Genomic DNA, 12,333 nt, shown 5'->3' with positions numbered 1-12,333 from the left:
GTGCCATTCACAATTCCTCAGATAATGAAGCAGTCCGTGCCCACATGCAGCAAGACCTGGACAACATTCAGGCTAGAGCTGATAAGTGGCAAGTAACATTCGCGCCACAAAAGTGTCAAGCAATGACCATCTCCAACAAGAGAGTCTAACCACCTCTCCTTGACATTCAACAGCATTACCATTGTCGAACACCGCCACCAACAACATCCTGTGGGTCACCATTGACCAGAAACTTAACTGGACCAGCCACATAAATACTGTGGCTACAAGAGCAGGTCAGAGGCTGGGTATTCTGCAATGAGTGTTTCACCTCCTGACTCCCCAAATCCTTTCCACCATCTACAAGGCACAAGTCAGGAGTAGGGTGGAATACTCTCCACTTGCCTGGCTGAGTATAGCTCCAACAACACAAGAAGCTCCATACCATCCAGGACAAAGCAGCCCGCTTGACTGGCACCCCATCCACCACCTTAAACATTCACTCCCTCCACCACCGGCACACCGTGGCTGCAGTGTGTACCATTTACAAGATGCACTGCAGCAACTCGCCAAGGCTTCTTCGACATCACCTCCCAAATCCGCGACCTCTACCACCTAGGAGGGACAAGGGGCAGCATGCACATGGGAACACCACCTCAAGTTCCCCTCAAGTCACACACCATCCTGACTTGGAAATATATTGCCGTCCCTTCATTGCCACTGGGTAAAAGTCCTCAAACTCCCAACCTAACACTGTGGGAGTACCTTCACCACACGGAATGCAGCAGTTCAGGAAGGCAGCTCAGCACCACCCCCTCGAGGGCAATGAGGGTTGGGCAATAAATGCTGGCTTTAGAATCATAGAATTCTAGAAATTTATGGCACAGAAGGAGGTCATTCGGCCCACTGTGTCTGTGCCGGCCAAAAAAGAGTGATCCAGTCTTATCCCACTTTCCAGCTCTTAGTCCGTAGTCCTGTAGGTTACAGCACTTCAAGTGCATATCCAAGTACTTCTTCAACATGATGAGGGTTTCTGCCTCTGCCATCCTTTCAGGCAGGGAGTTCTAGGCCCCCGCCACACTCTGCATGAAAAAGGTTCTCAACTCCCCTCTAATCCTTCTACCAATTACTTTAATCTATGCCCCCTGGTTATTGATCTCTCTAAGGGAAATAAGTCCTTCCTATCATCTAGGCTCCTCATAATTTTATACACCTCAATTAAGTCTCCCCTCAGCCTCCTCTGTTCCAAAGGAAACAACCCCAGCCTGTCCAATCTTTCCTCATAGCTAAAATTCTCCAGTCCTGGCAACATCCTCATAAATCTCCTCTGTACCCGCTCACATCTTTCCTGTAATGTGGTGACCAGAACTGTACGCAGTACTCTAGCTGTGGCCTAACTAGTATTTTATACAGTTCAAGCATTACTTCCCTGTTCTTATATTCTATGCCTCAGCTAATAAAGGAATGTATCCTGTATGCCTTCTTAACCACCTTATTACGTAACACACCTTAGCTCCTCCCCCACCTAAAGGGGGGGGGAGGAGCTAAACACAATCAAAATCACTAAGGAAGTGGTACTCGGTAAAATAATGGGACTCAAGGCGGATAAATCACCTGGACCTGATGGCTTACATCCTAGGGTCTTGAGGGAAGTGGCGGTAGGGATTGTGGATGCATTGGTGATTTTCCAAAACTCCCTGGACTCGACAAAGGTCCCGGCAGACTGGAAAACTGCTAATGTAACACCCTTATTTAAAAAGGGCAGTAGACAGAAGGCTGGAAACTATAGACCGGTTAGCCTAACATCTGTGGTAGGTAAAATTTTGGAGTCCATTATTAAGGAGACAGTAACAGGACATTTGGATAATCATAATTTAATAGGACAAAGTCAGCATGGTTTTATGAAGGGGAAGTCATGTTTGACAAATTTGCTGGAGTTCTTTGAGGAAGTAACGTGTAGGGTGGATAAAGGGGAACCAGTGGACGTAGTGTACTTAGACTTCCAAAAGGCATTTGACAAGGTGCCACACAAAAGATTATTGCTTAAGATAAAAAATCACGGGATTGGGGGTAATATTCTGGCACGGATAGAGGATTGGCTATCTAACAGAAGTCAGAGAGTTGGGATAAATGGTTCATTCTCAGACTGGCAATCAGTAACTAGTGGTGTTCCGCAGGGGTCAGTGCTGGGTCCCCAACTCTTTACAATCTATATTAACGATTTGGAGGAGGGGTCCGAGTGTAACATATCAAAGTTTGCAGATGATACTAAGATGGGAGGGAAAGTAGTGAGTGAGGAGGACATAAAAAACCTGCAAGGGGACATCGACAGGCTAAGTAAGTGGGCAGAGATTTGGCAGATGGAATACAATACTGGAAAGTGTGAGGTTATGCACTTTGGCAGGAAAAATCGTAGAGCAAGTTATTATCTTAATGGCAAGAAACTGGAAAGTACTGAAGTACAAAGGGATCTGGGGGTCCTGGTGCACGAAACTCAAAAGGTTAGTATGCAGGTGCAGCAAGTGATTAAGAAGGCCAATGGAATGTTGGCTTTCATTGCTAGGGGGATAGAATATAAAAATAGGGAGGTATTGCTTCAGTTGTACAAGGTATTGGTGAGGCCGCACCTGGAATACTGCGTACAGTTTTGGTGTCCATACTTAAGAAAGGACATACTTGCTCTCGAGTCAGTACAAAGAAGGTTCACTCGGTTAATCCCGGGGATGAGGGGATGGACATATGAGGAGAGGTTGAGTAGATTGGGACTCTACTCATTGGAGTTCAGAAGAATGAGAGGCGATCTTATTGAAACATATAAGATTGTGAAGGGGTCGGATCGGGTGGATGCGGGGGGATGTTCCCGATGATGGGTGAAACTAGAACTTGGGGGCATAGTCTTAGAATAAGGGGCTGCTCTTTCAAAACTGAGATGAGGAGGAACTACTTCACTCAGAGGGTGGTAGGTCCATGGAATATGCTGCCCCAAAAAGCTGTAGAAGCTACATCATTACATAAATTTAAAACAGAAATAGACAGTTTCCTAGAAGTAAAGGGAATTAAGGGTTACGGGGAGCGGGCAGGAATTTGGACAGGAGTCTAGGTTCGGATCGGTCATGGCCCTGTGGGTAGCGGCGCGGGCCCAGGGGTCGTGTAGCCTGATCCTGCTCCTATTTCGTGTGTCTAATTCTGTTAGATTCAGGAGATGGTTCTGTGATAGTGGATTGGCGGTTAGGATCAGATCAGCCATGATCTTATTGAATGGCGGAGCAGGCTCGAGGGGCCGATTGGCCTACTCCTGCTCCTATTTCTTATGTTCTTATGTTCTTATCTACCTGTCCTGCTACATTCAGGGATCTGTGGACATGCACTCCAAGGTCCCTCTGTTCCCCTACACTACTCAGTGTCCTATCATTTATTGTGTATTCCCTTGCCTTGTTAGTCCTCCCCAAATGCATTACCTCACACTTCTCCAGATTGAATTCCATTTGCCACTTTTCTGCCCACCTGACCAGTCCATTGATATCTTCCTGCAATCTACAGCTTTCTTCATCACTATCAAACACAAACAATTCTTGTATCATCTGCAAACTTCTTAAACATACCCCCTACATTGGTCTGGCTTTGCCAGTGACGCCCACATCCTGTTAATGAATGAAAAAAAGATGCAAATAAACAGATTTCAGTGACTCAACCCTTTCTACACAAAGAGCCAATGTAGCCTCAGGAGTTTCCTAACCAAGTGCTGGGTCACGTGGACTGTGTCCACTCTCCACATACTTATTGAACTGAATATTATTGTTTCTTTCTACGTTTCCTAAAACTTAAAATGTAATATTGTAGCCATAGAAATAGTTCTCATTTTTCAGTAAGCATAATTTACTTTCTACAAAAGGTTGTACTGTAGCCCCTGTGGTTACTGTTACATAAAACAGCCACTGGCTAGGAATGTTTCACAAGGCAGGAACTCAAATTCAATTTAAGACACTGTCCAAACTCTTTGCTATTCTGTATATGATTTACTATTAAACTACCTGTGGCATTGTCCATTTTATGAATGTAAGCTATACATACAAGATGGCAACAGAGTTGGGAGCTTCAGAAACTCGCTCCATGGAACCATCGAGTGGCTCGAGCTTGCTGCAGTTGACATAGCAAAATTGAACAGTTTACTTTTTCTAGCGGTCAACAAAATACATTTGAGATAATTAGTTGTCTTCAAAATTCCACTGCTTTTGAACTAACATTAGATCAGAAAACAAAAGCAAAATACTGTGGATGCTGTAAATCTGAAATTAGTTAAGAAAAGCTCCTCTCTCACCTCCCTTTGGCCCTGGTGTCTGTCTCTCTCTCTCTCTCTCTCCTCTCAGCTTAATGTACTTTCTAAAGTTTATAGAACACAAAGTAACAGCTATAATGGTTATGTAATCAGAACACTTTTTCTCTCACTCACAGACACAAAAACTTTTTAAAAATATATATAAATTTTAAAACAATGAAGCTCTTGAAATTCATCTTTTTTCTTCAAATAATTTTGAAAAATATATTTGGAGCTAAATAAAGATATTCCATTAGTACACCTGACTGAACAGTGCTGATGTATCCTGGGAAATTAGACCACATGCACATGCTTTTAAAAAAAAAAAAAAATTTTTATTCATTGATGGGATGTGGGCGTCGCTGGCTGGCTAGGCCTGCATTTAATGCCCATCCCTAATTGCCCTTGAGGAGATGGTGGTGAGCCACCACCTTGAACCGCTGCAGTCCATATGGTATAGGTACACCCACAATGCTGTTAGGAAGGGAGTTCCAGGATTTTGGCCCAGCGACAGTGAAGGAACGGCGATACAGGTCCAAGTCAGGATGGTGTGGCTTGGAGGGGAACTTGTAGGTGGTGATGTTCCCATGCGTCTGCTGCCCTTGTCCTTCTAAGTGGTAGAGGTCGCGGGTTTGGAAGGTGCTGTTGAAGGAGCTTTGGCGAGTTGCTGCAGTGCATCTTGTAGATGGTACACACTGCAGCCACAGTGCGCTGGTGGTGGATGGAGTGCCAATCAAGCGGGCTGCTTTATCCTGAATGGTGTCGAGCTTCTTGAGTGTTGTTGGAGCTGCACTCATGCAGGCAAGTGGAGAGTATTCCATCACACTCCTGACTTGTGCCTTGTAGATGGTGGAAAGGCTTTGGGGAGTCAGGAGGTGAGACACTCGCTGCAGAATTCCCAGCCTCTGGCCTGCTCTTGCAGCCACAGAATTTATATGGCTGGTCCAGTTCAGTTTCTGATCAATGGTAACCCTAGACTGTACAATCTAAATGCAGCACACCGAGTCATAGCTCAGGGCTAACTACTTCAACTAAACACTTGCAATCAAGACATTAAAGGACACAAAAGACAATTCAATGGATAATATAATTATGAATAATCATATTATTGTGAAATGTTATTTTATTTTATTTAAGCCCTTATTTTGGACATAGGAAATATCAGTTATTGAGAAAAATGATTTCAGAAAACATTGAGCAATGTAGGAATCCAGTGGCCAGACTGCACAATCAGAGTAATGAATTTACATTGGTAAAGCTCATTATAAATGTGGACGTATCCATTTACAATGGGGGGGAAAGTTGACACAAAAAGTTTGACAGAAACGTGACAACAGGAAGTCAAGCTGTGCAGGCAAGAGTGTGCATACACGCAAGATCTTTACTAAGATAAACAAAGATATAGGGTATACAGTAACATTCAGTGTAATAAATGTCCATATCACTGCAATATGAGTTACGTAGTACAGAAGTACTACAGTATGGTACAGTTGCAGCACTCTGAAATTTGGTTTAATTTTAGTGGTTCAGTTAACAGTTGGATTTTCGCTCATGGTTTGTAACATCATCTGAACTCTGTTACAAACACCTTTCTACATCCTTGATACTCTGCAGCAAATAATGTCACTTGCAATCTAAATTTATATTACAATCTTGCATTCAAACCTTACCTTCCGAAGTATCTCATTTCCCTGCCGGTTATTCATATTGTGCTTGTCAATCTCCCGCTTATACTCGTACTCATACAGCCGGTCAGTAACATTCAGCAGCAAGGTACCAGGGCTGTTGGTCACAATGTCACAGTTATGCACAATGCTGTTTTCATGGTCAGAGGACGGAATGGTATAACGGAGGATCAGTCCCATTACCAGGCCTAAGCAGATCAACAACAAAAAATTAGTTGGATTGCAACTTTTCACAATCTTGCTTAAGTTACCACTGAAAAATATATGCTTTAATAATTAATATATTTCCTGATTGGCAGCTTATGGGTTACAATTAATACAAGCTGGACTCACTAACTCACACTCATAAATGCTTCATCAATAGTTGTTTCTTGTTTTTTATGGATGATATAATGGTATAATATACAAATATTTAAAATATTATTGTTTTGTTAAACTAATAGCGCTGCTGTTCTCTCAGAACCTGAATACATGAACTAGGAAGTTATAAAAGTTCATGCAGCCAGGAGGTCCACGAGTAGGTTGGCCATTGTTATGGTGCGCTGATTGTGCTCTGCCTGCAGGCTGTTGGGGAACTTGACACACTATAGGGAAGCTAAGGTGCTTCCCTATAGGGAGAAATGGCAATCTGGTGGGTGAGTCTCCCCTGTAACACTCTAAATACTTCACAACAACTAGTTCCAAAGTGATATAGAAGGAAGTGTGGGAATATACCATGCTCAGTCGGAGAGTGATTTATGGGGAACCTGAAGAGTGGGAGAAAAGAACAAAAAAAAACAGAAGTACATATTTCTGAACATAATTTTAACAGAGCACTCAGCCACACTATTTTTATTCTACTCTTTGAAGACTCTGGCCTAGAAATTCAGTAAGGCCCCGCCAGGTCTTCAGCGCCCGAAATTTAGCGCTCGCCCGGATTCCCGCAGCGCCCGCCTGAAATTCAGTTGCCACGGGCGAAGACGGAGGCGGGCGCTACTGCAGGGTTTGGCCGCCTCGATTGGGGCGATGAACGTCTATTTCAGCCGTCCAGCTGCCGCTGCGCCACCCGATGCGGTGCGGCAGGCTGGAGTACTGCAGGCCTCCTCCTTCTCTTAAGGAGGAGCTGCCTGCAGCCGTGAGATCGCCGTTGGATTGTCCCGGCAAATGAGCCCGGCACCACGGAGAAGTGCCGGGCTCGCGGGAGTCAGACAGCAATGCAGCGGGGGGGTGGTGCAGGAGTCCGGGGAGGGAGGTGCGGCCATGCGGCCGCCGGGAAAGCGGCCGGCCGCCCCTCCACCTTTATGCGCCGGCCTTTCGGAGCTGCAAGGCACCGTTTTCAAAACGTTGTTTGCGGCCGCTGCGGGCGAGGCGGCCGCAACTGAAGTTGGCTTCGGAGCGGAATCGCGTTGTAACCGGGGCGCTGCGCACACCGATGACGTCATCGGTGCCGGCGCAGCGCTACCGGCTAACGCCGATGTTAGGGCCCAACTTAATTTCGGGCGATAAGAAACTTCAGGCGCAAACCACTTTATAGCCAATAAGTGGGCGCTAACGCAACTGAATTTCTAGGCCTCTATATTTAAATATTTTCAAGATTACAATTATGAATTCTATTCCATACAGCTCTTATATCAAGAAAACTTACAAGGACCCAAAGAACCAAAGAACAATTTATACTTTCAAACATTTACCCAACCAGGTTACATTTCTAATTTTAAACAGTTCCTTGCCAGTTAAAGCATGACAGTGCAATTGGAAATCAAGGCAAGGGAGCGACAAGAACACCGACATTATCCGAAGACAAGGTCAGCCTGGCGTGTAGAAGAAACTTGTGGGATAAGCAAGTCATTGTTATTACCTTATTCAGAATATAGGGTGAAACTCAAGACCATTAGAATGAAAGTAAAAGCCATTCGAGCCCACATGGCTCATTTCCGAGTTTAGGCCAGAGAACAGGAAATCCCCGGCCCATTTCTCCTATCTCCCTCTGGTGCTAAGCTCATATCCCTCTCGTCCCTACTGTTCTTTGGCGGTCTTTTCCATAGATTACTTTAGGGTTCATAAATAAAACAACCTATTTTCACGGTTATCCATTTTCTGTTCCAAGTTTGGTGCAAAGAGCTGGGATGTTTAATTTGGGTAGTCACAAGATAGGTTCAGGTTAAGAAGCCAATTGAGGCTATTTGATTATATTCTTCAGGGAAGGGCCATAGGCAATAAATCTTGAACCGTACATACACGCGCCTGCCAAATGCTGTCCACACCAGTCTCTGCCCACCGACATGCATTGCTGGAGGCATGCTCCCTTGTAACATTTTGCATCTCTACACCAAATATGGTGCATTTTGATTAATTTAAAACTTTTTGAAAACTTCACAATTGATAATTTTTTCATCTTAAAAAGATAGGTAAAATAAAGCCAGATTTGGGTTTCCGTATATTCAAAAGACCAACTAGACCATAATTTGACCAAAAGCTACCCGAACAGTCGCAGTTGCCTTCACAGAGCACTCTCCCCTCTACTCCCTTCCCCAGTTCATCGAGGCAGTTTTCCCCCCTTTCTCCCCCAATTTACAGAAACATGTTCCAATTCACAAAGATACTCTTCCCCCCGCCCCCAGTTTAGAAGAATGAGAGGGATCTCATTGAAACGTATACAATTCTGACAGGGCTAGACAGACTGGATGCAGGGAGGATATTTCCCCTGGCTGGGGGGGTCTAGAATGAGGGGTCACAGTCTCAGGATACAGGGTAGAACATTTAGGACGGAAATGAGGAGAAATTTCTTCACTCAGACGGTAGTGAACCTGTGGAATTCTCTACCACAGAAGGCTATGGAGGCCAAATAACTGAATATATTTAAGAAGGAGATAGATAGATTTCTAGACACAAAAGGCATCAAGGGGTATGGGGAAGAGAGCGGGAATATGGTATTGAGATAGAGGATCAGCCATGATCATATTGAATGGTGGAGCAAGATCGAAGGGCCTACTCCTGCTCCTATTTTGCTATGTTTCTATGTAACTCCCCTGCCCCCAATTTACAGAGATAATAATCATCCTTCTTGATTTTTTTTATTTTTTACTCGGGCTTTACATGATGCTGTCCTTCCCTCTAGAAACAGGCTCTGTGCTGCAAGTTGACAGGGGCTAGGTTAGGATCTTGGTTAGTACAGTGGTGAGCACCCCCACTTGTCACATAGGACACTGGGGTTCAACAGGGAAGTGCTATAAATGCAAGTATCAGTGGCTATTAGCACTGCTCCTGAGAAGATCACGAAGGAGCAAAGCAGCAGCGACATATGGTCAGATCCCACATGTCAGAAAATCAGCTGTTGCATCATCAGCTCTCCAATTTTGTGCTCCAGGGAAGGATATAGTGCAGACTAATGCAAAAGCAAAATACTGCAGATGCTGGAAATCTGAAATAAAGCAGAAAATGTTGGAAGTACTCAGGTCAGACAGCATCTGTGGAGAGAGAAACAGAGTTAACGTTTCAGGTCGATGACCCTTCGTTAGAACAGTTCCGACAAAAGGTCATCAACCTGAAACGTTAACTCTGTTTCTCTCTCCACGGATGCTGCCTGACCTGCTCAGTATTGTCAGCATTTTCTGTTTTTATTTTTGATACAGTGCACACACTGGTTACACCTCTGCTGCAGGTACAAACCAGTGAGTCACATATCTTGTGATTTATTGTGGCCTCGTTAAAAGAAATTGAGAACATCAGCTGTATTTGCAAACTTTTTTAAATGCAGCTAATGCCATCATGCTTTGGCCCATGACCACCACTGTCCATCAAAAGCAATTCAAATGTTATTGTGCCCGTGTGGACCAAACCAAATAAGCACTTGATTTAATATCCAAGCTGAATTATTTGTACAGCCAGTTAATACTATTGCTGGCACTTCCACATTCTAATCTCCAGTGTGCTGTTTCACACTTTGCTTATCGCACGCCCTCCAAATGAGAAACTTAAGCTATTTTTAAAGCGATAAAACTCTGTGCAGTTTTGGTCGCCTTATCTGAGGAAGAATGTTCTTGCCATGGAAGGAGTGCAGCGAAGATTCACCAGACTGATACCTGGGATGGCAGGAATGACGTATGAGGAGAGATTGGGTCATTGAGCTTATACTCGCTGGAGTTTAGAAGAATGGGAGGGAATCTCATTGAAAATTATAAATTTCTAACAGGACTAGACAGACTAGATGCAGGAAGGATGTTCCCGATGGCTGGGGAGTCCAGAACCAGGGGTCACAGTCTAAGGATAAGGGGTAAGCCATTTAGGAATGAAATGAGGAGGAATTTCTTCACCCAGAGAGTGGTGAACCTGTGGAATTCTCTACCACAGAAGGCAGTGGAGGCCAATTCATTAAGAATATTCAAAAAGGAGTTAGATATATTTCTTAAAGCTAAAGGGATCAAGGGATATGGGGAGAAGGCAGGGACAGGGTACTGAATTTGGATGATCAGCCATGATCTCATTGAATGGTGGAGCAGGCTCGAGGGGCCGAATGGCCTACTCCTGCTCCTATCTTCTATGTTGCCTCTTCTAAACAGCCCGTTTCAGTGAGGCGGAACTGTGTGTGCCACGTCTCTTGTTGGAGTTATTCCCAGTCGGTTGCAGCAGGTCGTGTAGCACAGTAATTGAAGACTGACAGCGCCAGGGCGGTGTTTGTTGTACAAAGACACCTGAGCGCAGCGGCAGGAAAGACCAGGCGCACAGCTCCGCTCCTTTCTGTCACCTCCTCTGTTGCAACCCAACCACTGCCAGCAATGACGAGGTGGTTTTCCCCCACCCCACTCCAAGGTCTGTTTGCAACATGTTTGCGAACGCTGCAAGTTTCAAACGGTGTGGTACAAACGCACTTACTGATATTTCCACTTATTCCTTACTTAATGCCGTGGTCTTGTAGGTCAATTAGCTTATACGTAACACATTAACTTGTACTTTGCTCTCACCGTAAAACATTGCCCCTCCAGTCTCGTGCAGAAAGCGGACTCTCCAGTGTTTAAACAACCAAATAGTCAAGATGGTGAGAATCAGCAAAAAGTTAAATATCAGCAATTGCGCCGTTTCTTGACGGTGACTTTCTGCAACGTCCCGGCCCGAGCTGCTCTTCGTCCTAACTTGGGGCAACATGATTTGGGTTTTTTTTGTTGCAAATGCTGTTGGCTGTCAGGGTGAAGTCCGGGCGGACTGGCAGCGCTGCCTCCCTTAGATGCTCTGCGAGCTGTCAGCGGCTGGGCTGCGCGGCGCTCTGGGGGTTGTAGTCCCCGCTGGCCGGCTCCTGCAGCGCACACAGCGCTGGCAGGACTACATCTCCCAGACTGCTGGGCGCAACACAGCGCCACCCTTCCAGCTGCGCTTTTGGCTCTTCAGCTTGGCTCCACAACAAATTCATTCTTCCCTGATAACCTTCAGGCCCCCTTCCTTTTATTAAGAGCTGGTTTTATTCTAAAATGCTAAAAAAAAAGTTTAAAAAAAACTCAGTCCTAGACTATTTTTTGATCAGCTGGTCATCTAACACCACAGAAAACATCATTATGCTGAACAGTCTTCAAACCAAACGACTGAGAAATCCAGTTTCCCTTTGAGTGAGGGAGAGTGCACACTCCCTACAGTGACACATAACCCTTTCCTAAGCCCATAGGCACGGGTTGGCAAGAGCCAAGCCTTAGGAACCCCCAGCATCTTTCTCTAGTTTCTCTCCTATCTCCCCTCATGCCCTCTCATCTTGTGCATGAGACCCGCCTCCTGCTCCCTCCACCCTATTACCACCAAACTGCTTACCACTCAACTTCCCTTCCTGGCCCCCATGTTAGTTAATATTGTTAATGGTTCCCTCTCATCCGGTACCATCATCCTCCCCTTCAAATCTGCCGTCATCACCACTCTCCTCAAAAAGATACCCTTGACCTCTCTGTCCTTGCAAATTACCGCCCATCTCCAACTTCCCATTCCTTTCCAAAGTCCTTGAACAGCTATGGCCTTCCAAATCTGTGCCCATCTTTCCTGCAACTCCATGTTTGAATCCCTCCAATCAGGTTTCCGCCCCTGCCACAGCACTTTAAATGGGGAGAAACTATTAAATGTTGCTGTTCAGAGAGATGTAGGTGTCCTCGTGCAGGAAACACCGAGAGTTAGCGTGCAGGTACAGCAAGCAGTTAGGAAGGCAAATGGTAAGTTGGCCTTTATTGCAAGGGGGTTGGAATATAAGAGTAAGTCTTGCTACGATTGTACAGGGCTTTGATAAGACTATATGGAGTTGAGAAGAATGAGAATGGGAACCTGAGAGTAGGTTCAGAAGAGAGAGAAGCAAAGCTGGAAAAGGAAGGCAGAAAATTAGTAATCGAGATTGGAAGACAGAGGAAA

General features: G+C 45.0%; 1 protein-coding gene across 2 annotated transcripts in view; it reads right to left on the bottom strand.

Moving 5' to 3' along the window:
* LOC147115548 (sodium/hydrogen exchanger 9-like) overlaps positions 1-11,261 on the bottom strand; it is a 567,900-nt gene extending 556,639 nt beyond the window's left edge. Inside the window, exons 1-2 of one of the 2 annotated variants that reach the window (XM_085989869.1) lie at positions 10,920-11,261; positions 5,965-6,167 (exon numbers count right to left, since the gene is read on the bottom strand). In XM_085989869.1, the coding sequence (XP_085845995.1) occupies positions 5,965-6,167; positions 10,920-11,100 (384 nt within the window). In that variant the 5' untranslated portion in view covers positions 11,101-11,261. The remainder of the gene's footprint in view (positions 1-5,964; positions 6,168-10,919) is intronic. The other variant, XM_085989868.1, reaches the window with a different exon arrangement.
* Positions 11,262-12,333: the final 1,072 nt, after the last annotated feature.

This window comes from Somniosus microcephalus, chromosome 6, assembly GCF_052327205.1.
Source record: "Somniosus microcephalus isolate GS21.2 chromosome 6, FLI_Smic_1.0, whole genome shotgun sequence".
NCBI lineage: Eukaryota > Metazoa > Chordata > Chondrichthyes > Squaliformes > Somniosidae > Somniosus > Somniosus microcephalus.
This window is presented reverse-complemented; position numbering and strand designations above follow the sequence as displayed.